Source organism: Pteropus vampyrus, unplaced genomic scaffold (assembly GCF_000151845.1).
Source record: "Pteropus vampyrus isolate Shadow unplaced genomic scaffold, Pvam_2.0 Scaffold319, whole genome shotgun sequence".
NCBI classification, from domain to species: Eukaryota; Metazoa; Chordata; class Mammalia; order Chiroptera; family Pteropodidae; genus Pteropus; species Pteropus vampyrus.
In genome coordinates, this window is record NW_011889100.1 from 395,415 (window position 1) to 421,260 (window position 25,846).

Genomic DNA, 25,846 nt, shown 5'->3' on the forward strand with positions numbered 1-25,846 from the left:
CCAAGATTTGACTCATATCTCGTAAAAGTATTGGCCAGGTGGACAGATTTAGGAATAAAATCTAATACACTTACTGATGCATCTTCCTCCTCTTCCATCTCTCTTCCTACTTCAGATAGTCTTATCTTTTTGAGATGTCACTATTTGATGTTTTTGTATGTTTTTACATTTTCCGCCAGAACCCAAGGCTAGCAGTGAATAATTCAAATTGTATAATGTTTTTTCTTCTTGTGTTTTCACCAGAAAGTCACATATTATGTTTCAGTGGACTTTACATCTCCTTGACTCTGCTATGTTCATACCTTAGGTCAAGGTGTAAAGATATCTAAAAATAAATAGCTTTAGATTCCTTTTTTGTACTTTTGTTTCTTACCCCTTCTCTGCTTCTTTGGCAAATATTGAAACAGTTGGATTAAGAAATTAAGAGAAATTGGGAGCATTTGAGACCTTGTTCCCTGGCATATGTCATCAGTTTGGCTCCAATAAACTTATAAAAATCCTCAAAAAGTAAGAAAAATTCTGTTCATAAATATTTTTGAAAACATTATGGAATTATTGTATGCAAATACACATTGTTGACTTTTCTGTGTATCCGAGTGTTCAGTTAGGTTTGGGCTTAGTTAATATAATGTTTTCAAGGATATGTTTTTGAAGAGTATAGGATATTTGATTCTCATGCAAAAAAGGCTGTTGAGGATGGGTTTTATTTAGTGCTCTGTCTGGATGATACCTGGGGAATTAGGACATTGGCAGGAGTTAAGAGATGGTTTATGATTTCCTAAATTGTTAAAGGCTGGAAGGCTAGCTTTGTAGAAATTCAAGGTTGGGTTGTTTGTCTGTCTGTCTGTCTTTTAACCATCCTAAAACCAATTTATTGTTCTTAGATGTTTAGCTAAACTCACTTAAATTTTGATGAAACTGTGAAATCCTAAAAGCAGCGTTCTCTGGCAGTGTTGAAAATGGATACAAAATAAGAATGTCAGGACTCAGGGCAGATTGATGTTTTAAAGACACTTATAACCTTTGGAGGCTCCAAATCTTTTGGTATTCAAGTTAGGAAAGACAGGGTATTTAGAACAGTTGTTTCCTGCCAGTGTTAAACCCCTGTCTAGATTATTTCACCGTTAAGCCAGAGCTGGTCTTTTATGCTGCTGACAAGTGAAATACAGAGGTAGAGCAAACCATACACTCTGAGAGATGTTTGACATCTTTTCCCCTTGGAGTAATTACTGTGTTTGGATTTGGGGGAGGCAGTTATAAATGAATATCAGCTTACAGCAGCCATCATCATGTGCTTGTTCTTACTCTTTGGTTGTTAATAAAAGGTGATGCAGTTTGCTCTCTAGTCTCAGCTGTTCGGTGGGTAAAGGAAATTTATTCCTTCTCTTTGTTTTCCATCTTCATTATTTGGACAGTGGCACCACCACTTAAAAAATAAAATCAGCCCTGACAAAGTGCTGTTGACAGTGTGACCATCTGTCACACTAATGTACAGAGAGCCTGTTTCTCTATTTGTAGTTTGATTAGTCCATCAGGAGCTTGAAATTCAGCCTCTGAGTCCCTTTTTTACCACCATGAAGGCAGTAAAAAGTTTCTGTTTTGGAGACTTGATTTGAGGTTAGTGGAGGAGTTAGAAAGCAAAGTTAGAATGCTAAGGCGTATACTGCTACTCTGAAATAAGAGCTGTGTGATAAAATCACAGGTGACCCCTCCCCCCAAGAAAAAGAGCTTGAAATCTTAGAAGATCATGGACCTTATAGTTCCTTTTGCTTCAAACCAGAACCTTTCTGAAATTATCGTCCTTCACCTATGTGATTTTATCAGGAGCACAGTGGAACTTTACAGCTCTTTTCCTGACTTTTTGTCCCTTAACTACTGAAGGAAACCCTAGAGGACACAAGATTGAAGCATTTTTGCTTGGGACCTTTATAGTAGGGCATCCTCGTCAGTCCTTGATTCTGGTGGTTTTGTTCTTTCCAGCAGAACCCCACCAGTAAATTGTGCTGTAATTTGATAACCCCAAATGGTAGGGATTTTGTCGAGGGTTTTTGTCTGTGTTCTTTGTACACAGTGTAAGCCATTTGTAGGCTGATCTTTGTCTCTTAAGTTCTTCCATACTAGTGAAAAGTAATGCACTTTAAGCCACTTTACTGGGTGAGAAACTGAAATTTGGAAATGTAAAGATAGAATGTTTTGTAGTCAGAGCATCACTAGGTACTGTTTTGGTTGCTATTTTATAAGGCAGGGAGAGATTTTTGTTTGCTTTTTTTCCCCAAGGGTTTTTTGACACCCCCTCCCTTTTTTTCTTTTGTCTCCTCCATAGATTCTGCCAGAAAACTGACATCTGAATGTCATTGTTTTTTATTAACCATTTATTTCTGCCTTTGACTATCAAAATACTGTTTGCTTGTTCATTTTCTGTGTGCTGTTCTGAGTTGATATAAAACTCCTGATTATAATAACTTCTCAAATATGTGCTAGCTACTAGCTATTACATATATTATCAGTCTGTTTTTCTTTGCTAATATAGTGGAAACTGTAGTGAAGTGAGCAACAGAGATAACACCAGGCCAAAGACAGAACTGGGGAGAGGAAGGTGATTAATTGATCCTTTAAACCGACTGTTTTCTTTCCTAGAATTTTGAGATATTCTTATTTGCCACAAAGAAAGCAACAAGACCAAAGCTGTCCGTTTCTTCTTCTCTCTTTCTTGTTCTTACTGGGCATTATTTTCTTGATCAAGGATAAAAGTATACTTAAGGAAGTATGCTGTTTTCTAATAGTCTGGCAGAGAGGATCTCTGTTTCTTTGTGTTCCAAACCGCAGTCCACCATTCAGTCTCAGGGTGTTTGGACTGATGGTGTTTCCTGGAGGAAGCCCTTTCCGGACCGTTCCATTTCCCGCGTTGCACTTCACTTCTCCACCCTTTCCTAGCATATCTGTTATGAGCTCCTATTGTTTCTTTGACTATTTTTTTTCTTTAAAATGAACTTTTTTCCCCCTCAATCCCTCCATCTTTTGAAACTTTGTCTCCAGCCATTTTTCTTTCTCCTCTTGTGAAATTCCAGTCTGTTTGTTTGTAATGGCTGTCTGTATTCAATAGGTATTATCGATAAACATCTGATTATCAAAAAGGCTCCTTATTGTTAGAGTCTGAGAAAAACTGGCAAAGAGAGAGAGGAGGGCAGATTCTTAGTAGTGTTCAGTGCCTTGTATACTTAATGGAGCAATGTGGAATTAACCCAGAGTAAGGACTGTCCCAAAGGATCAGTGATGTTGATGGGGAGTGGGCTAAGGAAAGGTAAGTAAGGGAAGTTGGGAGGAGAGAATGGGAAGAGGTTGTTTTTAGGATATACGTATGATTCAAGTAAGGTATATTAGCTTTCTTGGGCATGGTGTAGGTAAACAAGCCTGGGAAACTTCAAGTTTTCATTGACAAGAAACCTATATAAAAGGGATGACGGAGAAGTAACTTAGTCATATGTCTCTGATTTCCTGGCATTGGTGGGGTGGGGGTAATTGCCTTGAAGTGAATCGTTGGGGCGATTAATGCTCATTATGATATCATTAAAATTAAACTTTCTCTGCTGAAACGTGCATTCCAATCCAGCAAGATTCATTGCTTTTCAAGATAGAGCCAGATATGTAAATAGAATTCAGAGGTGGCAATCTGCCAGAAATTTCAAATACTTCTTGGTCATGAGTGGCTTATCCAGGAGACTCGGGTCTTTTAAAGAAGAACTCAGATTTTTAAAGATATTTTCAACTAAGATTTTAGTACCAAGAGATATGTATTTGAGGCCTGAGAGCCATAAAATTTGCCTTGTTAGAAGTAGAAGCAAAAGTTTATCACTAGAGGGAAATGTGGAGATACTTTAATTTAACCTTCTCATTTTCCAAATTAGGAAACTGAGGTTCAGATTGCTACTAGTGGCAAAGATGTTGCATAAAGGCTGTATGTTATCAGGATGAGTCTTAGTAAATTTGTGGCTCTTTCCCTGCTACTTAGTTGGCTCTTAGCTGAGATAGATCAAACTGCTCTCTTTTAGTTTCTAGGAGCATCCTTGCCTTTCTTAGTTTTTCACAGATCTTAGGAAAAAATTGAAATTGACACCTGCTAGGAAACAAGATTTAGCTTTTCTTTGAAATGCAGCTTGGTTTCTTAACTGGCTTGGTTTAGTTCTTATTTGAGGGTGTAGTAATGGTGCTTAAAAAAACCCCACCATTATCTCATGTAGTTGTGTGTTCATCGATACTTCTCATGAGGCAGGCTGACATTTTAGACATTTTTCTGAGTATTTTCATTTGAAGAACATACTATGCCTCCCATCTGCAGGGGTATCCAGTAGTCGAAATGGCTTTCATTATTTCAAGTTAATGAGGACCAGAGAGATTGATTCAGATAGTCCAACAAACAACTGGATTGACTGTGGTTTTGTTTTGCGTGGGTTTTTGCTTTTGCTTTTTTTTTTTTTCCTCTCTTTTTTTCTTTTAAGACCTCTGGCTCCCAATCTTATCAGCCAAGACACCCCCTAAGAGTGGCATTCTGGTAGTATTTGGTAGGTCATTGAGTTGAGTCTCTGGGATTGCATCTCTATGACCTGTTTAGGCACAACTCCAGTTGTCTGAGGAATGTACATCCGGCCAGCCTCTAGTGTCCCCAAATTATATGTGTGCTTCAAACATCGAAGTCAGTCATACACTGCCTCTTAGTTTCTCGGCTGGTGGATGACGTCATCTCATCTCCGTCGGAAATGCTTCTGCTCTGAAAGCACAGGGAGAGGCTCTGGTATTAAGGTCACTGTTTTGTTCCACACACTAGGGAGAAAAACAATTCTTATTTCGGAGCTGTTTACTGTCTGAAAATATCTTTGTTTCAGTGATCTCTTTTAAGGCCAACTCATTTCCCCCTCTGAAGTCTGCCTTTTTCATACTTTTCAGAATTAAACTAGTGGTTTTTCTCTTTCTATACATTTTCTCCTTCCTTTCAATAGCGAATCATAGTCTCCAGTGGTTTAGTAGTAGTAGCAAATTTATGGAGAGTCACAGTGGTGTTTTGCTAGAAACCGGCCCCTCCATTACTTTTTTCATCACTCACACAGTTCAGAGTGGGGCCGAGGACCACAATGGAATGCTTCCTTAAGACTAGTCCAGGGTTACTCAGAAAAATTTTCTGCGACATGATGTGATGATTCAGGTTTGTATTTTAGCAAGAATCGATTGAGTCGTTTCCACTTTGTCACTTGACTTGGCCAGTTCAGCTGTTTTGAAATTATTCTGGTAACATTAAAGATTTCCTAGCTTATTTTTGTAATTTAGAGGCTAGATCTTTTTTTTTTTCCTTCAAGTCTTGTCATCAAGGAGTTATACTGAAATTAGGTACCCCTGTTTTATAGGAGAATATCGATATTCTGATGGACACAAAAAGTAAACCTCTTCATAGAATCTATATATATGCTGATGTAGGTTTGTTTCAGGTTGGACAGACATCTCAAAGTATGTAGTCGAGAAAGTTGCGTGTTTAAGAATCATGCTTATTTGTAGCTTGGGATTGTCAGCAGCATTCGAGGCATTTTCACATTTTTCTTTCTAGTCTGTCTCTGCAGCAGCGTAATAGAATTGTAATGAGCTTGAGTTAATGTGTGGGGCAGGGAGTGATGTCGATCTGTGTGTATGGAACTGTTTAAGTGGTGGCTTACTGGGGATAATGGGTTATAAAGCAATGAGAATGACAATAAAGCCAACTGTGTGTATCTCTTTTCTTTAACTGTTAAATTATCTATGTAATTATTTGTTATAGAAAATTTATATAGCTATAGATAGAAATTTAAAATTATAAAAACCTAACCCCACTATTCAATATAGTCATATTTTAACACTTCGATATATGATCTTTAAGAGCTTTTCTATATGTATAAATACATGTGAATTTATAAATGTGTTTTTTAAAAATATTATATGCTATATAATTTTTTAATTTTTTCCAACAACTTATTGTGACATCCTATCCATAAATATACATAAAAATAATGGTTATATGGTATTCCATTTTATGACCATACCACAATTTATATTACTGATCCTCTGTTGTTCATGCAGATTCTTTGCAATTATAATATCTATTCAATCATAGTTATTTACAGTGCTGCATTAAATATCTGTATATGTATCTATCTGTCTATCTGTCTTTGTCCACTTGAGTAATTGTTTCCTTAGGATAAATTGCCACTTTGGGGTCAAATTGTACACATTTGCTTTTAAGGCTTTTGGCTACATATTGCCAAATTGCCTTCCAAGATTGGAAAATCCTCAAATAAAATATATACATACATTTTTTAAAAGATTAGAAACCTGCATGCAAAGGAGTTTTGTACCTGAAAAATTTTTGCCAATCTGATATCACTCCACAATGAATGATTTGGGTTACAAGTTTTATGACCACTCTTGGAATTTTTCTTTGAGAACTTCTCTCGTTTTTTTAGACATTTACCTACAACTGCAAAAAATTATCTCACATTTCACAGTGTTGCACTGGGGATCGGGCCATATCCTGTTCATAATTTTAAACTTTAGAGCCTTTTAAATGATATACTTATTCTGCTGTAAGCAAGTAGAACTTCAGAAGTTAAGTGAAAACTTTCTGTTTTTCCTCATTTAGGTTTCAACTTTCAGTGCTGTGGGGTCCAGCGTAAGAGAGGTAGATCTGATGTGTATCTGTACTGAAGAAGCATGAGTGTGCAGTAACTAGCAGCCAGCTCCTCTTCCCCATAACAAGTACAGACTTTTTGTAGTAGTAGTGCGTACATGGTCTTCCTCTGAGAAGGCTGTGGATGTCTTACAAGCTAAATTTTCTTTAGCTCCCATTTTCCTCTGCCCTCTCCAGAAAGGATGCTGTCTTAACTTAGAAGTATCTTTTCTCACAATTCCACCATATAATATGAATCAGTCAACTACCTTTTGCCTCCCTCAAAATCTTCCCATAACTTCATTTCTTTTTGTTTTAGTAAATGAGTGTCTTTCTTTTTTCTGCTGTACCTCTCATATCCCCTGACCCTTCCCATCCTGTGGATGGGGTTTCGTAATTCACAATGGTGATAATAATTGCTTGTATTTATAGAGTATATATTTTATGTTAAATGCTGTACACGGCTTACTTAGTTCTGATAATGGCCCTATGAGGTCCATGTTATTATTTCTCCATTTTATAGATGAGGTAACCAAGGCCTAGAGAGTGTTAATAAACTTATTCAAGGTCACCTAGTTAGTAAATGGTTGACCTTACATTCAAACCTAGCAACCCTAGGTGTTCTGATTTTAGAGCCCACATTCCTACCCACTGTGTGGTTGTTGTTCCCTCACTAATCTCAAAGTCTGTGTGTCAACTAACTTAGCAGATTAAATATTTGTTGTTGAGTGGGTATGACTGAACTAGTAGTCCTTGGTGAAGGAGAAAAGTAAAGAAGAGCACTTTCCCTTCTGACTTTAGGCCGCCTAAAGAAGCAACAACATTCTGAGCTCCTCTGTGCCTAGTATGTAGAGTTATTAATCATTCCTTCAGAAAATATTTTAGAAGTCAGTATGGATTTATGCCGATTTGGTAACTGATTCTGCAGTCAATTCCAAGATCCCTAAAACAATAAACAAAAGAGTTTGTCTGTCAGATGCATTCTTTTTGTCCATTACAAATTCAGAAATCATAAGCCTTAAGCCTTTAATCACAGCAAGTCATGGTCCTGCATATACCAAAAAGAAAACCAATCTGAGATGAATGGAGCTCCCCCTCCCCCTCTGTTAAATTTGTTGATGTCATTGCAAAGACAAAAGGTACTTTCTGCTACTAGTGAGGACCTATTACTACTAGTTGCCTTGGTGCTTTCTTGACCTGCCTAGACTCTAATTGACCAGGAAATCGAAAACAGAAGATGGTTTAGAAAAAAATAATTGAATTGATGGTTAGGAATATGGATTCCAATTCTGGCTGTCACCGCCTTTGCTCTCTGATTTTGAGCACATCTATTATGCTCTATGCTGTTATTTATAAAAGAAAATTAGACTAAAAATCTTAAAGTCCCTTTCCGAATGATTTTTTTTTTTCATCATATAAGTAATTATTGAGTTGTTAGCTTGAAAATGGGCCAGTAGCTTCACTTGTGGCTAAAAGAGCTAAGTTCTCAACTCGTTTTATTTAAAAGACAGCTTTCATTGACAGGTGTAGATTCCAGCCAGTCTGAGCATGCCCCAGCTAGGTGGGGGGAAAAAAATTCCCAAAGCGAATACACCTTGCTTCTCTAGGTCTTTCACATTTTCTTCTTTCTGCAGAGGAACTAGGCCTCGAAGTCACCATGGTTGGCTCTGTATCATCTATTGACACACTCAGAAATACGTTATTTGAATCATTTTTTCTGATGCAACTTGTTTGTCATAGCTTTATTCTTTGCTTCCAGTAGAGCAATATTTGCTAGTTGTTAAGAATGCTTCTTGGTCCAGGGCCCATTAATAAGTAGGAATCCCATAATCATGAAAGAAACAAACTGTGGACATGAATGGTGAAGTTAGTAAACTACAAAAACAATTTCACTGTTAGAACTTCATCCCTGATGCTCACTTTTACTAGAGAAAACCTCACAAAAAGAAGCCAGCTCAGATGAAGAAGCTTAATTATCCATACTTGCTTTCTTTCCTTCTGTGGTATTTTTTTCTTGAACTTTTCATTATAAAAATCTTCAGACATGTACAAAGTAGAGATAGTGTAATGAACCTCATGTACCTATCAACTAGCTGCAACAGCAACGTTTTGCCAGTCTTGTTGCATCTATTCTTCAGGCCCCAACCACCACCCCCTGGGATATTTTAAAGCAAACTTAGTTCCTTATGCGATTTCAGCCATAAATACTTCAGAATGTATTTCTACAGATAAGGCCTCTTGGAGCTGGGGGAGGGGGCAGGGGAGAGAAGGAGGGAGTTGTAACATAACCACAGTAGCATTTTCACAGCTACAAAATTAACAATAGTTATTTAATTTCTCAAAGATCCTGTCTCAGAAATCTTTCTGGGCTTATTTTCTAATCAGTATCCAGACAAGTTTCACACATTGTATTTGGTGGATATGTTTCTTAAGTCTTTAATTAAAACAGTTCCCACACTCTGTAGTGTTGTTTTGAGGGCTAAACGAGATACGTTTTTAAGGTTTTAAAATGCTATAAAAATATAAATCGGTCAGTGGAAAGAAACAGCCTTCCTGCTAAAAACATATCAGCATTTCAGTTTAGTCCTCTAGTCAGCATTAAGGTAAAATAGGAGAACGTGGAGATGCCCAAGTGATGGAGAAACAAGCGGAACTGTTGTGCGCTCCAGTGGGTCAGGAACATAGCTCCACCCGGAGTGCCTAGCGTAATTCCTGACACATAGCAGATGATCAGTAAGTAGTTGTTGAATAAATGAACGGAGGGGAGCAGCTACATTGAACTGGTCCTGAGATGTGTTAAAATTGAGCCAGTGAGGGCAAGCTGGTCTGGGACCTTCTCTACAGTGTTTATAGCCAGGCTGTCTAGAGCTACCCTTGGGTAAAGTGCTCTACTTGTAGCACAGGCCACATTTCCTGGTGTGGACTGGTGACAGTGTAGGCATACTAAAAATACTTCAGAGTTTTGACTTAGATAGGGAGAGGCGGGTCCCAAATTTCTCAGAAGAAAGCCTTTTCCCTGAGAAAAGTAAATTTTCACATTGGAACTCTGCCCTCTGCTCAATTTTCCTACCCAAAAGGAGAATGATATGTGTGGATCATGGATATGGATTATAAAATGATAAAATATCCTTATCAGAGAGTATGTTTCACACAGATGCTAGAAAACGGAATTTCCGTTGAATAATATTCCAGTCTTGTCCACAGGGTTGAATCTCATTCCTCTTAAGCATCGGCTGGATGGCAGCACCGAGCCAGTGTCAATATGCTCAGCTGGTCTTCTCTTTCTCTCTTTTTTTTTTTCCACTTCTCTTCCTCCTTCCCTTCTCTCTGCTTTTCTTTTTCTTTTCTGTACTTAATGGACTTCCTCAGTAGACGATTTCTCATTGGCAAAGCTTTGGGCCACTTGGTCAACAGCCCTTAGCAGACGGTACCTGGTTCCCTGAAATGTCACTATGTTCGTCTGTTGAGTTTCTGGACCAAGCTGGGTATTAGAGCATTTTTTTTTTTTTTTAATTATTACTATTTATGCCTACAGCACCTGGTCTTCCATCCAAGTACTAACCAGGCCCGACCCTGCTTAGCTTCCGAGATCAGATGGGATCGGGCTTGTTCAGGGTGGCGTGGCCGTAGACCGTGGGCCGTGGCTCCACTGGGGTGCAAACCTAGGACCTTCTGCGTATAAAGCAGATGTGCTAACCGCTACAGTATGGAACCATGTCCTAGAGTAACCTTGGTCAAATTCTTTAGGTCTTTTTCTCTTCCCTTCCATTCTACTTTGGTAGTTTGGAGCTCTGATCTGTGCTTACGGGCCAAAACTTCAGGCAAGGAAGAAAATTATTCTTGGGTCTGGATTCTCCTTTTCCCTGTGTTACTTGGTTTGATTATTATTATTTACACCCAGTATCTAACTGCTTCAGCTATAGTGTTATTGGGATTAATCTCAGCTTTATAGTTGAAGATAGCTAAGCAGTTGGCATCAGAGTTCCACTAAGAAGTACCCCCACCCTCATTCTGGGTACTTTGCAAAAGTCGGTGGCCCTAGAGCTACATGTTTATGTGTAAAACCAGGAAAGGTAGCAAAGTTGAACTTTTTAGGGAGTAAGAAAGCCCCAAACCTAATCTCTGCCTTGAAATCACTTATCTCTCCCCTTCCCCCCGCCGCCCGCACCCCTTTGTTTAACTTTGTCCAGTTACTCCATGCACATGGAGGAGGTTATTTTCAAGGTGACACTGTCAGACTAGGACTAGATGTTGGCTCTCTGGTTCTGCCAGATCCCTTCCAAACCAAGAAGTCCACAGTCAGTGTTTGTCTTCCCTACTGAAAGCATACATTTTCTCCTTGAGAATCATTTTCTGAAGCTGCTTGTATGGGGCCGGTGGGGTGGGGGTGGGGCTGAGGGGTTTGGGAGGAGCCAAGTACTTTGCCCTGCTAATTAGAATTTCATGAAGGTCTAGGTAATTGAACATTAAACCTTGCTGTGAGCCCACCTTTGCTCTTGCATTAGAAATCATGTATAACAACATGTCTGGCACTTTACAGCCCATAAAGTACTTTGATTTAGCTTATCTCATTTAATCTTTACATAACCTTCTGATACAGGTTTCTCTCTCCTTTTTTAGTTATTTGTAGAGAACAATTTACCTGCTATAACAGGAATTTGAACCCAGGTCTTCTGATATTTAAATAGCTCAGCTTGTTGACTTGTTCTTATCTAAAAAGTTGTGAGATAAGAAGTTTCGACTATTTTTTATTGGTGGACACCTTAAATTTCGCAGTAAGTCAGTAGCAGTTTTAATTATAAATTGAGTCATCCTGCCTTGTTGTTCCTTGGGGTTCCAGTCCTGGTTGACCTGGTTTTTCACCCAGCTGAAGTCGACCTTGTTGAAGAAGCATCCTACAAAAAGTGTAGATTATTGGACTCGGCTGTTTTTCCAGTTTTCTGGGCCATTTTATGCAGAATGTCTTCCTAACAGCTAGGTGACATTTCCTTGCCTCTTTTTTGGAAAGAGAAATGAAAACCATCTGTTCTTTTTTTTTTTTTTTTTGGTCACCCTGACTCACCACAAGGAATAAAATTTGCTGCTCCGCTTGTTGGTACCAGAAGTACTTGGTCTTCGGCCTTTGCACTGAGGGCTGTCATATCATAGCCTCTCCTCTGAGCTCAGCTGTATTCTGAAGGTCTCAGGGTGTTTAACCAGTTTGTCCTAAACAGTCATAATAGATGGCGGTGTTGCTCATCTTTACCTGATGGCCCTTAATCCTAAGTGTCTCACCATTAATCTTTATACAGGAACTGGTATTTCTCCTCAGGTATTAACTTATATTATTGAAGGTTCATCCCATTTGGACTCCTTTTTATTTTTCTTTAATATGGCTAATCTTTATTCCCTTTGACTTCTTTAGAGCTAGATTGAAGTGATATACTGATAGTCTTTGAATAAAGGCCAACATTCTCCAGGATAAAAAGAGAAGGCAGGTCTGTCTTCCTGAGTGATCATGTGTCTTCAGCGTGATCATGGATGAAGGTTATGGGAGTGGCAAACCCTTAAGAATTGATTTAACCTTTCAGAGTAGATTTTTCTATAGATACGTTCTTTTAGTCACTTTCTAAACATACTTATTCTTGAAATCGTTCCTAAAGTTAAATAGATAAAAGTCATAAATGATAATTACGAGATTTAACTATACACTTGTCTTACACATCTACTCTGATTAAGTATTTAGTAAGTAAAACTTACTTTAGTATGTAAATGCCAACAAATTCCTGTTGAGTTTGCAGCAGAAATCAAGCTGAGGCTGAGCGATGCAGAATCAGTTTCTGCCGGCACTGAATGCCTTTTCATTATTTCGACATTGCATTTTCTCCTCCTCAGTCTCTTCATCTCCATAGATCAACTCTTCACCTTTTTTCTGAAATAGTTAATAGAGTGAAGCACTACAGATGTGCTCTAAAAGTCCTTACCCCTTTATTTTACTTCTGCAGGAAAAGTTAATCAGGTCTCATACTCCCCAGTTAGTCTTGGGGGATTTCATATTAATCCTTTCTCTTTCTGCCATGTTATCAGATGAGACCCTCAGACTCTGATGGTTAAATATATCAAGAACAGATATATTTCCCAGAGAAAATATGAACACTGGAGTAAGAAAGCAGACTAGAACAAGAATGGAATGTGCTTAAGGGCTCTGTGAATATGAAGGAGGAAGAAGAAGGGACATTTAAAACCTATCCAAAAGGATCTGGTATCACAGAGCAAGAGGCCGGAGCTCATTGTCAGGTTTAGTTTGACTCAAACCCTGATTGTTTCAGTGTGTGTGATAAGAGGTTGTGTGAGTGTGTGTCCACACACTTATGATCGTGTTTTCTTTTGTTTTAACAGTATCTGGAGTCAAGAGATCCATGACATCTGAGGTAAGTTTCATATCGATACAGTGATTCTAAAACTTTGATTCTGGGGTAGAAGGGTACCTGTTTATGACATCCTTGTTTTCCCCCTGCTTGGGTCTTAGGAGCTGGACAGGGTTCTTAAATCTCTTTGGTAAACTAGAAATTATACAACTCTACTTTTGTTGCAGTTTATTATGGACATTACTAATAGCTCACATTTATTGAGTATTTTTTAATACACCAGATGCAGCATACCAAAGAGTAAATGTACCCAAGTGCCCTTTAGTAGATATTCGTGTTTATTCCTTCAGACAACAACTGTGAGGGAAGTACTGTTGTTACCCATGTTTTACCGATGAAGAAAGCGAGAATTAGAGGGTCCATAGCTTGCCCATCATTAATAAGTGGGGTTAATGAGTGTGAGATTCAAACCCAGACAGTCTAGCACTAAAGCCCACTCTCTTGTTTTGCTGTTACTACTTCCTGCTTGTGTAGCTTCAGTGAATTTGAATAACTACTTTTAACCAAACAGAAGCTGTTGATTTCCTGTTTTTCTTTTCTGTGCAGGATATTTTCTATTTGCTTACCTTTCTTCCCATAAAGTATTTCCCAGCCCTCTTCTCATTTCTTGCCTCTCCTGGGTTTGTGATGGGGCCTCAGAATGCGGGCCCTTTGGCCTGGAATTTTAGGCTTTTCTGGTAGAACAGCTTCCAAGATCTGTGAGGTTATACAGGGTTTTCCGGCACTAAGGGCCTTAGTGAGAAGAGTGAACTTGAATATCAGGCCCTAAGATTGTGACATCCTGTTTCCACTAGTCTTTTTGCCTTCTGGCTTATTCACTTAATGAGTATTGACGTCATGAAGAATATCTTCCTGTCTGTTGTGCTGGCGTCAGGCTCTGTTGTACTGGTTCTGCTCCATCCTTATTCCAGAGACTGTCATGTGAGTGGAAAACAAAGCCATCTCACGTTCTCAGGAATCTCTTCGAGGCACTGAGGCCCCTCTCTCAGAGGAGTCGTCTTACAGCCTCAGCCTTTTAATTTCCAGGTTCGCAGTACCTGCATTTACTAGTGGCTAGATCATTTCTGTTGAATTCAGTTTAAGCAATTAGTGTTCAGATTGGGTTGAAGGTTAGTAATTTCTGAAAGGAAACGAGTGAAAAAAGGGATCTGTGGAACTCTACTTCCAACCTGGCTTGATTTTGTGAACCGAGGTTTATCCTTTTTTCTGGGGCTGCTATTTCCTACTCCTCCTGTTTCTGCTTTTCTTTAATGATATTTGTTTTTACTTTCTACGTCATCTTTCTGAGGACCAAATGTGAAATAGTCTCCCTCGGGGGTTTTCTTCTGTGTTCTTTGAGCCAGTTAATTCACTGGGAAGCAACACTGTGGCGGTGTGTTTGCATGGGGTGGGTCTTCTGAAGGTTTTATGAATGTTTATATCCTGAAAAGGATATGTCGAGTACTCTGGTTTGTTTAATATACTATCACTGTAGCTGTTTGGTGTATTATTTGTGAATTACGTGCTAATCTTGACTCTTCTTTTTCTAGGCGCCTTGTGCCTCTGGCATGCCCATCAAAAAAATAGGCCACCGAGGTGTTGATTCCACAGGAGAGACAACATATAAAAAGGTATGTCGGGGCGGAACCCTTTCATCTCACTCCAAGAAGGGATAGTTCTGTTCCCTTGATATTATTCTCCATATTCTATCCCATTTCTTAATAGCCTAAGCTTTTGCACAAGAGCTGTTATACATCTCTGACTTCAGAGTTTACTTCACAAAAGGTGAAGTACTATCTCCCATCTGTATATCTGTGTTTAAATGAGAATGTTTTTAACAGACAAATCTGGTGTTGGGTGCTATCTCACTGAGCTGGAAAAGTTGGATTTCCTTGTTGGATATAAACACATCACATGTCCCCAAGGCTCTTCTTTCCTTGCTCCAGGGAACCATGCCTCTTGAAGTTTATCTTTCCTCCATTGCTGAATGTATACAAAACGAAGGCCAGATCCCACCTAGCTTGGTGATACAGAAATAGAATAGCAGGTTGAGTGTTTTTCTTTCTTTCCTTGTGGGCTTTTTTTTTTTTTTTTTTAAGAACGTAGTTTCAACTGGTGAATAAGGCCTAGAACACCTGCTTTTTGAGTTTTCAAATGGATTGAAAAGATAGTAATAATAACCAAGAAGAGAAAGTTGACCTGGTGAAGGAAAAACAGGAGAAAAGCATACTGGATGGTCCTGGTTCTTCAGTCCTGGACCAGTTTGGAGACTTTTAGGCTTCCCAAGGGACAATGTTCATCTTCCCATTTAGCATCTGTACCTTGTCCGGTATAGGGTGTGAAGATTTCTAAGAGCCCTGTTTCTGGCCCACATAAATTTTTCTTGTCTGTTCTTTGCCTTTATTGCATTGTTCCAAATAATAGCGTAGACTGACTCTCTTGGTCAGGGACCTAATTCTCCCCAGGAATGTGCTCTAAAGGCCCAGTGTCAATTCAACAGACATTTATTGAGCTCTTTTTTATGTGCTGAACATTGAGATAAAAAGATGAGTTTCTAATGCCCAATGAGGACTAAGTAGAGCTAAAAGTAATACCCGTTGAGAGTTAGGGGTGAAGGAAATCACTTAGAACAAAACTGTCCAATAGAACTTTCTGCAGTGACTGAAATGTGCTGTGTCTGTGTTATCCAATATGGTAGTCATGCTTGAAAATGGTCAGTCAGACTGAAGAAGTGAATTTTTAATTTTAATTAACTTAAAAATATATAGCCATATGTGGCTAATGGCTGCTGTAATAGCACAGATCTAGGTGATGTGATATTTTTCCATGGGATTGGAATCCAAAATGGTAAGAGTGGAGCTCTTGCCTTTGTGTTTTGACCATAGTATGATAATTTTAAATCTAAACACTTCTCAGAAATTGAGTCTTTTCAGGCTTTCTTCTTCAATTAGGAGTCTTTTGTTTGTTTGTTTTGCCACTCTTTAGGCCCTGCCTTAGAGGACTGAAGGTTCTACAGCCAGGTAGCCAATCAGAATATCAGTTCATTTTAGGTACATTTTCTATCAGATGAATAAAATGTATCTGGGTGAAGGAACTGTTGGAGTGAGACCTGCCATTGTTCTCTGAAGACAGTGTATCTTCCAAATACAGATATGGATGGGCGGGGGCACCTTGGTTTGCTCAGGCTGGCTAGAACAGTACCACCTTTGCTACTCTGTATCTTCCTGCCCTTCCACTCTTTGCCAGGCTAAACTGCAGTGTAAAGCATGGCGATAGGCAAATGGATACCCCAGTTTAGTTTGAATAGCTAGAAGGGCATTTCATTTTCTCCTCCTGGCTCTTCCCTCCTGTGATCAGATTTAATAATAGGAACTTTCTTCTCTTTTCTTTTTTGTTTGCAGACAACCTCATCAGCCTTGAAAGGTGCCATTCAGTTAGGCATCACTCATACCGTGGGGAGCCTGAGCACCAAACCGGAGCGGGATGTCCTCATGCAAGACTTCTATGTGGTGGAGAGTATCTTCTTCCCCAGGTACAGAGGGAAGGATCAGGGTGATGTCCTGGGGAGTGTGGCTTTTTCATGTTGACCTCAGGACAGTTTTTAGGGTTCAGGTCGAATTAGACATGTGTCCAGTCCTTGACCTGATCTTAATCAGGGTGATGTGGGACTCTAGAATTTGGGGAATTCTAGAGCATTCCTTCGGGTGCTTCCATGACCTCAGGCCTGTGGAGTGAGCCCTAGAAAACAATTCCATGCATTGGATGAGAGGCAGCGTTACTCCCTGTGCCTGTGTGTTAACTCCCGTGTTGTCCCACTAAGTAACTGACTCATCCGATCCTTCTGTTCTCCCAGGAGGCATGTATTGGCCTGCCTCCAGGTAAGTCTTAAGTGTCTTACCAGATAGACTCCCTAGGTGACGGAGACTGGGAAGTTATGGCTTCTTCTGTTTAACCCGACAGTGAAGGGAGCAACTTGACGCCTGCTCATCACTACAATGATTTCCGGTTCAAGACTTATGCACCAGTTGCTTTCCGCTACTTTCGGGAGTTATTTGGTATCCGGCCTGATGATTACTTGGTAAGCTTCCGGACCTCACACCCCGGGACTCCAGTATGAGAGAGATTCTCCCAAAGGAAGACCCTCTCTCTCCGTGGCCTCGCCCTGGGTTTCCTCTAGAACAGAAGCGCATTTGTGGTTGGTTTCAGGCCTTGGGGCTTCTTAACCTTTTTCTCTTTTCTCTCTGCCCCAGTACTCCCTCTGCAACGAGCCGCTGATTGAACTCTTTAGCTCTGGGGCTAGTGGTTCCCTCTTCTACGTATCCAGCGATGATGAATTTATCATTAAAACGGTCCAGCATAAAGAGGCGGAGTTTCTGCAGAAGCTGCTTCCAGGATACTACATGGTGAGGGGATGAGGCGCACTGGTGACCTGGTGACCTGTGCTGGACAGGCGGGGGTGGTCTGCAGCAGCCAGGCAATGTCAGCGCTTCGGTCTCAATATAGTTCATTTTGGGGCTTTTCACCCCATCTCTTTGCCACTCTATGGCTCGAAGGGGTTTTGTATATCTGTCCTATTTTAAGTGTTGTTTAGCTTAGACCGTCCTACCCAAAGGCGAGAATCAGGGATGATTTCCTATTCTGAGGCCAGCTCCTAGATTGGAAAATGAGGTTGATGACTTCCCTAGATAGTTTCTATCCAGTCTCACTCTGATTGCTTTGGGAGGTTCTGGAGAATTAGGGAACTCTCCTTGCCCTCCCATCACACCCAAGAATATACTATACTGAGGGCTAAGAGTTAAGACTTTTTCAACGCTGTCTTGTCTTAAACCTCTCTAAAAGATTACATTCATCATACATTCAGTATCCTGACTGATAAGTGTATTGGAGGATCTGTGACTGAGGTTGATGGTGATCGCATCATTAGATGTATTGGGAGATTTTAAACAAAGGTGGTGTGGGCTTATGGGCATATAGATCGTACCTGAATCCTATGTAACACATGGAAGGTGGGTGAGTACTTTTGCCTTTGGGTGTCAGTGAAAATCAGCTAAACTTTCCTTTTTATTTTCGTGCCCTCAGAACCTCAACCAGAACCCTCGGACTTTGCTGCCTAAATTCTATGGACTGTACTGTGTGCAGGCGGGGGGTAAGAACATTCGGATTGTGGTGATGAACAATCTCTTACCACGGTCAGTCAAGATGCATATCAAATACGACCTCAAGGGCTCAACTTACAAACGACGGGCTTCCCAAAAAGAGCGAGAGAAGCCTCTGCCCACCCTTAAAGACCTGGACTTCCTACAAGACATCCCCGATGGTCTCTTTTTGGATGCTGACATGTACAACGCTCTGTGTAAGACCCTGCAGCGCGACTGTCTGGTGAGTTTGTCTTGCTTCCTTCTCTTTCAGACACCAAAAATCCCAGTCACTAAAACGGCTTGGTTGTTGTTAGCATCAAATCTGTGGGACTCTGCTTCACTCCATATGTCCCAGACTTCACTTAAAATAAATTTTGCACTAGATCATTGCTGTGCCTTTACATTTTTACTTCCTCCCTGTTTATCCTTCCCCATCTGGCTTTTTTTCCTTCTGTACCCGCCCTGGGCCTTGTAATCGTACATGCTTTACTTTCCTACCAGCACCATCATTCCTGAGATCTTGGTCCTACCTGCCAAATCTAAATTTATAACTCGGAAGCTGGGTGTTGCTGAAGGGAGTCACACAACTGTGTCCCCCTGGCATCTCCACAGGGATCTGATATCCAGCTCCACCCGGGCCCTCAGCGTTGTTCATCAGTCTGTGTCCTCTACCTCTCAACAGAGATTTCAGATGATTGGCACACTCATCAAACCATTTTTTTAAATTAAACTTTTTTTTAAATTAAATTTATTGGGGTACCATTGGTTAACAGCATTATATAAATTTCAGAGATACAACTTTATAATATGACATTTGTACAGTCTGTTGTGTGCTCCTTCTGTCACTGTGTATCTGACCCCCTTTACCCTCTGTCTTCCCCCAAACTCCCATCCCCTTTGGTAATCACTATTCTGTTGTTCGTGTCTAGGAGTTTGCTTTTTTTTGTTTTTGTTTGTTTGGTTTGTCAAACCATTTTTAACTTCCATACCCCGGCCTTGTTTCTCAGCATACCATCTCAGCTCTCTATTCTGTTCCACCCCTTCGGCCTCTCCCTGTCACCAGTTTATAAGCATCCACACTCAGCCATCTTTAATCGCCTTCCTTCCCAACTTGCTGGCTTATTCCAGGTCAGTCCCCCTTGCCCTATAGACCCATTTTCTCCTGTTTCTTTAGGATCCTGCTTCATAACTTGCTTCTTTCTCTCCTCTGGCTCTTGCCTCTACTGGCTGTTTTCTTTCTACGTACAAATCAGCCTACCTTTTCTATATTAAGGTAGGAGAGATTTCTTTCAGTGTCTCCATTTAATTGTCCTTCTGTTTCTCTTTTTTTTTCTCTTTTCCTATTCTTGCCTCAGCCCACTGTGCCCTGGCTTTTGCTGTCACCACTTCAGTTGAACCATTCTCCCCAGTGACTACCCAGATGCCAAATAGAGAGGACTTCTTGGTCCTATCTTGAATTTTTTGAAGCGTTTAGCAGTTGACTATTTCCACCTTCTTAACATATCTTTTGGTTTTTGTGACCTTTTTACCTGTTGATTTTTCTACAGCTCTGATTGTTTTTTCCTTGAGCTGCTTTTGTAGGATCGTCTTCCTCTGCTCCGCATGTAATGTCCTTCCTTGTCCTTCTTGGCTTACTCCGCATCTGTTCCAGGATGATGCCTGTTGTAGTTTGGCTCCTTTGGTTGTAAGGACTAGAGACACAGAGGAGCGGAGGGTTTTTTCCAAACTGTACATAAGAATCAGCCCTGCGCTCTCTTCATCCCTCTCTCCACCCACCTACCACACGGTTGAGCTGCAGCACCAAAGCGAGCTCCTGGAACTGGTGGGAGTAAACCCTTTCCCACCCTGTTCTGGTGTGAAAAGAGGGTTGAGAACTGTAGGCTACAGTCCAGGCTCCTTCATATGACATGCCACACCTGTCATCGTCTTGCCTCTACCAGCCTCTCTCATTCCCCCACCTGTCCTTTGCATCTGACGTTCTACAGTACCAAATCGTACCTCCCCGCACGCAGCATGCTGTGTCACGCCTCCAGGCCTTGCAGTGTTCCTTCCATCCTCTATGTGCTTGGACCTATTTCTTTTCTAACTTGCCCTTCACAGACCTGTGTGTGTGTCACTTTCTGACCTCCTCTCCTGCTCTTCAGGCATGGGAAGCACGTCCATTGTTGTACATATTAGACTGTACTGTATTTATTTTTACATTTGTTTTTCTTCTTAAATTTTAATATTCTTGAGGACAGAAACTCTCTGAAGTATATTTATATCCCCATAAGCAGGCACAGTGCCTACAGATCATAGGCATTCGGTAAATACTGAACTGAATTGAAGTTGATCATATGAGGTCTTGCAACAGATCTGCTCTGTCACAAAGTATACTTTTACTAGACCCTCGTGGATTCTTCACAGCACAAATGTGGATTTTTTGTTCCCTTGAGTTATAATACTCTTTTCATGAAGAGATCAAAGGAAAGCACAAACAGCGAGGGTCCTGTGAACGAGGCCTAATGTGCGTTTACTCAAAGCAAAGTGGGGATGGGGGCATATAAATGAGAGGCGACAGAGGAGGTTGATCTGCTCTTCAAGGAAGAGGAGGAGGAGGAGGAGGAGGAGGAGGAGGAACAGGAGGAACAAAGGCTGGTTCCATGGTCAGCCCTGGAGGCTCACATCAAGAACAATTGGATCAGAAAAGCTAAGATCCTGATAAAAGTCCTTCCCTTCCATTAGGTGCTGCAGAGCTTCAAGATAATGGACTACAGCCTCCTGGTGTCCATCCACAACATAGATCATGCCCAGCGAGAGCCCTCGAGCAGTGAAACACAGTGTTCCACGGACACTCGCAGGCTGGCCCCCCAGAAGGCGCTCTATTCCACAGCCATGGAATCTATCCAGGGCGAGGCTCGGCGAGGTGGCACCATAGAGACCCATGACCAGTGAGTGGGCTCACAGGCACCAGAAAGGAGAGCGTAGGCTCACGGCGTTTCTTGAGGACGAGACCCAGCTTCTGGGAGGGGCAGCCTTGATTCAGCAGCTAATCGACATTAGTGCTGATGGAACATAGAATGAATGGAAGAGGAAAGGAAGAGATCTTAAATTTGGGATTTGTAGTATGGCTGGGAAGGAGAGCTATTCAGAATTAAAAGATTTTTTTGAAAGTTCACTCAATCTCAGATACACGTATGTAAATTATATTAGAATTTCATCACAAACAGTTTATTTTAGATTTTAATGGAAGGCGTCTTTCTCACCATAATAGATCTGTCAAAGAAGTGGTTACTGAAAGACCACAGTGTCCTGTAGGTGGTTTCACTTTTAAGGTGTCTTTTAATGTGCCTCTCAACTGAGCGTGTCTTGGTGGGCATAAATTTTATATGAAAGTACTGAGGGAGCTTAGAGTTCATTGGGGGAGCGGGCCCCAAACTGCCGAGCAGGGGTGACTTTAGATTCTCAGTGGGTGGGACAGGGTGGGTGAGGCAGGCAGGTGAGCTTTGGAGAGGAGGAGGTCATGATACACACCCCAGAGCGGTTCTTTGTCTGGAGGAAGGCTCTCGCTCTTCCCCCATTTTCGGAAGATGGGACAGTTGACATTTAGGTCTCAGCTCCGTGTCCCCATTTGACTCAAGGTTAGAAGCCTCTCCCTGCTAGCCGAAGACTTTCTTACGGTCCCCTGTCTTCCTCAGCATGGGCGGCATCCCCGCCCGGAACAGTAAAGGGGAGAGGCTGCTGCTGTACATCGGGATCATCGACATCCTGCAGTCCTACAGGTGAGGTGTGCGCGGGTGCCGCGCCTTTCTCTCTCCCGTGGCTTGTCACCAAATGCTCCCTGAGACAAGAACGGTGGGTTGTGCTGGCCGCTTACCTCCCTGGGTGTCAGATGGTGGTTTACTTCCTTGATTGTGCCTGGCTCCTGGCTGCCCACCACCTCCCCAAGCATAGCGTGTGCTCTGCGGGAAGCTGAGTCAGTGCTCAGAGCACCAGGATGCCCTGCACCATCTGTCTGACTGAAAAACCTGTGAGGTGAGTCATGCCCCGCACTGGGTGCAGCTGGAAACACATTCCCCTTTTCCGTGGAGGCAAAATGAGAGGGGCGCAGTGTATCCATCTGCCTGTGGCACTGAGAGGTGGCTGCGCGGTGAGAGGGGAGCTGGGAACGTTAGGGGTCAGGCACCCGTGAGGCCTGGGAGCGCCTGCTTTACCGCTTCAGAGCATTTTCAGCTGGTTTTAACGCCCTTCTCTCAGCCTTGCCCATCTGGCCCTCCAACTCTCCTTTTACAGTAAACCTTGTCCTTGATTAGCCACCCTTTTCTCTCGGGGAGGGGGTTGGGGGGGGGGCCAGTCAACCTCCCAGAACAGCTTTGAGCTCCACGCGGAACGAGCACTCCGTGCCCGACTCTGCAAAGCCAGCGAGATGGTGGGAGCGCGTTCCTGGCTGCGCGCTTGATGTTTTCCTGTTACCATTGCCTCTTGGACTCGCTGAAGTAGAAAACACAGGGTCCTTCGTCTAAAAACCACGTGAATGCGTGACGGACACTTTTCTTGGCAGGTTCATTAAGAAGCTGGAGCACTCTTGGAAAGCCCTGGTACACGACGGGGTGAGTAGCAGCCAGCCCGAGGCTCTCCCGCCTCCCTGACTTCTGCTTTGCCCCTCGGTTTCTTTTCCTCCGATTTCAGTCGTGGGTTCTGCCCTGCTGCTGGGGCCTCAGCCTGGGGAAAGTAGCCCCTAGACTCGCGGTCCTCGCGCTGGGCCTCCGCTGGCGCTTAGCTCTCGGCTGTCTCTTCTCCTCTGCAGGACACCGTGTCGGTGCATCGCCCGAGCTTCTACGCTGAACGATTCCAGCGTTTCATGTGCAGCACAGTGTTCAAGAAGATCCCCCGTAAGTGGCTTCTAGCAGATGACCCCCCTGGGGCTTCCTTACTCCAAGCGATGGGGGGCAGGACACTGCTGTTAGGGGACTGCCAGAGCCCGAGGCCTCTCCTGTTCTGCCCACATCCCGTGAGAGTGCTGCTCATCCTTATGTCCGTCACTCTGTCCCCGTCATTTCCGAGTTGCTGCTTTCCCCCGGGCTCTCCTTGCATGTGTCATCGAGGTGAGGGGCATTTCTGGGAAATTGGTGGGATTGCAAAAAATGCATAATGAGCATGGGATCCGTGCCATAGGCTGAGCTAGGCGGAGTCAGACTTTTGTGGACAGATAGGGAAGGATGTCACGTGTTCATTCTCCGTTCACACCTCCAGTAGCGAGTTCTCAGATTAGGATCAGATGGCTGGAGAAGCGTTTGCTGATTTCTGCTCGGCAGTTGTCCTTAGTCTTCCCTCACCTTTCTCAGTGCAGAAGCGCCAGTGTTTTTCTTTCCAAACTTTCCGTGCCGCTCTGCTGGAAAATTCCAGCTGCTCCTCCCCGTCTGCTCACCATGGGCACTGCCCAGGGAGGCAGTGTGGATGGACGGCGTGTGCAGTCTTAAAGATGGGGAAATCCTTCCAGAGGCTTTTCAGCATGACGTATAAACAGGTGTAAAGTCCCACCGTGGTGCGGTGTGCGCCATACTGCGAGGAGGTAGAACAAGAGGGTCGTCTTCGTCGGGGTTAACGTAGAGATCAGGAAGCCACGGAATAGAGAACGTCTCATCGGTGGAAGCAAAGCCGTTGAGGTTGCGTGTAGGAGGGGAGAGCGATGTCTGTCTCCTTTTCTCTAGGTTCTCTGCTTCTTCCCAAAGTGACGTCAGCTGAGATGTCCCTTCCTCTGAAGGGTGCTCGTAGGGTCCGTCTTTGTTGGCATTAACCCTTCTTCCTGCTTTGCTGAAAAACAAATTCGGGTTTGTGTTGGGGACGCTAGCAATTTGTGTCTGTGTCCTGGTGATGGTTTCTGAGGGGGTGCTAAGTAGGCTTTCTCTTTCCGTTTTGAAGTGAAGCCCTCTCCTTCCAAAAAGTTTCGGTCTGGCTCATCTTTCTCTCGACGAGGAGCCCCCAGCAGCAACTCCTGCGTTACTTACCAGTCATCGGTCTCTGGGGAACTCAAGGCACAAGTGACAACAAAGGCGGAAGTGGAGCCAGGTCAGAGCCAGGGCCGGGTTCCCACGTGATCGGGCCTGCCTCCCTCCTTCCTTCCGAGTCCTTGTCTGCTAGGATTTCTGCTTCTCGTTTCTGTCCAGGAAAAGCCAAGTTGCTACATATTTTTTCACTTTATTTCTACTACCCCATTTTCTCTTCTGTTTATTGATTTTCTTCCTTTCTTTTTTCCAGGCGTCCACTTGGGTCGTCCTGATGTTTTACCTCAGACTCCACCTCTGGAGAAAGTCAGTGAGGTCTCGCCTATTCCTGACTCCTCTTCCTCACCTGTAGTTGGAGAGACTTTGCAGATGCTATGTACAAGGTTGGTTCCTTGGCTCCCGTTTCCATGTCGTCTCCTCATCTCTCTCTTTAGGTCACTGGGAATCTCTGTAACTCTGTTTTCCAAGAGATCTCTCTCTTTTGCTCTTCACTCAATTTTTTTCAGGTTCACCTTCCTGAGAGCTCATCTTTAGTGATTTAGGAAAGTGTCGATATCTCTGCATCTTTAGGAGGTGGAGGAAGCCTTTGTGTGTAGATGTTTCTGATACTGAGTGAAAATACCCCAACTAACCCTTTTTCTCCTGGCGAGTTAAGCGAGAGGTCTCAGCTTACGATTTAAGGCTGGAAAGATTCCTGGGCAGTGAAGACAATGAATAGTCAAGCTTTCGGAAGCATTCAGTGTAAAGATTATGATTTAACTTTGTTACCTGGCGTGTTCGTTATCTATTACATCATAATAAATTATCCCAAGACTTTTAAAGATTTAAAATAACAAACAGCTACCACAGTTTCTGAGAGTCAGGAATCCAGGAGCAGCTTAGCTGGGTCCTCTGGTTAAGGTCTTTCATTGGCTGCTGACCAGGCTGTCGGCCAGGGCTGGGGTCTCATCTGAAGGCCCGGTGAGTGGAGAGGCTTCATTTCTAAGCTCATATATGTGGTTTTTGGCAGGACTCAGTTCCCTGCTGGCTGTCGGCGGGGGGGCCTCCCTCAGTTCTTTGCCACATTGGCCTCTCGGTAGGGTGGCTCGGACAACTGGCTGCCCTCAGAGCGAGCGAGCAAGAGAGCATGCGCCTGAGCAGAAGCCAGTCTTTTTGTCACCTAGTCTTAAAGTTGACATCTCACCGCCTGTACTGCATTCTGTTCGCTAAATCTAGCCCATTCAAGAGGAAAAGATGGCACAGTGGTACAAATACCAGGAGGCAGGGCTCCTCGGGGTTCTCTTAGAAGCTGCCTGTCACAGTCTGCCCTGGGCCTCAGCGGTTCACATCCCTCCAGGAGCAAAATACATTCATTCCCTCCCATGGTCTCCAAAAGTTTGATCCCATTACAGTATCAGCTCAAAGTACAGAATTTTGTCATCTAAATTAGCTCCAGGTTTGGATGAACTTCCCAGGTGTTGTTCCTTGAGTGCTGTTCCTCCCAGTCCGTGGACCCGAGAAAATGAAGGGACGGGCTATCCTCTCACCACACACCCAGCAGACAGTGGTGACACAGACGTTAGGGAACCCCGTACACTTCCTGTACAAAACATGGAGAGGGGGAGGCGCAGCGGAGTCACTGGCCCATGCTACCCAGAGTCCAGATACAGCTCT

General features: G+C 42.6%; 1 protein-coding gene and 1 pseudogene across 4 annotated transcripts in view; one reads left to right on the forward strand and one right to left on the reverse strand.

The window, feature by feature from the left end:
• PIP5K1A (phosphatidylinositol-4-phosphate 5-kinase type 1 alpha) overlaps positions 1 to 25,846 on the forward strand; it is a 35,442-nt gene that overhangs the window by 5,939 nt on the left and 3,657 nt on the right. For 2 of the 4 annotated variants that reach the window (XM_011377646.2, XM_011377645.2), the window contains exons 2-13: positions 13,064 to 13,095; positions 14,622 to 14,702; positions 16,473 to 16,603; positions 17,032 to 17,149; positions 17,322 to 17,474; positions 18,151 to 18,450; positions 20,934 to 21,139; positions 21,887 to 21,970; positions 22,750 to 22,798; positions 22,996 to 23,080; positions 24,111 to 24,257; positions 24,447 to 24,576. In XM_011377646.2, coding sequence (XP_011375948.1) covers positions 13,084 to 13,095; positions 14,622 to 14,702; positions 16,473 to 16,603; positions 17,032 to 17,149; positions 17,322 to 17,474; positions 18,151 to 18,450; positions 20,934 to 21,139; positions 21,887 to 21,970; positions 22,750 to 22,798; positions 22,996 to 23,080; positions 24,111 to 24,257; positions 24,447 to 24,576 — 1,496 coding nt within the window. In that variant the 5' untranslated portion in view covers positions 13,064 to 13,083. The remainder of the gene's footprint in view (positions 1 to 13,063; positions 13,096 to 14,621; positions 14,703 to 16,472; positions 16,604 to 17,031; positions 17,150 to 17,321; positions 17,475 to 18,150; positions 18,451 to 20,933; positions 21,140 to 21,886; positions 21,971 to 22,749; positions 22,799 to 22,995; positions 23,081 to 24,110; positions 24,258 to 24,446; positions 24,577 to 25,846) is intronic. The other 2 variants (XM_011377648.2, XM_011377649.2) reach the window with 2 other exon arrangements.
• On the reverse strand, positions 10,212 to 10,317 carry LOC111730549 (annotated as a pseudogene).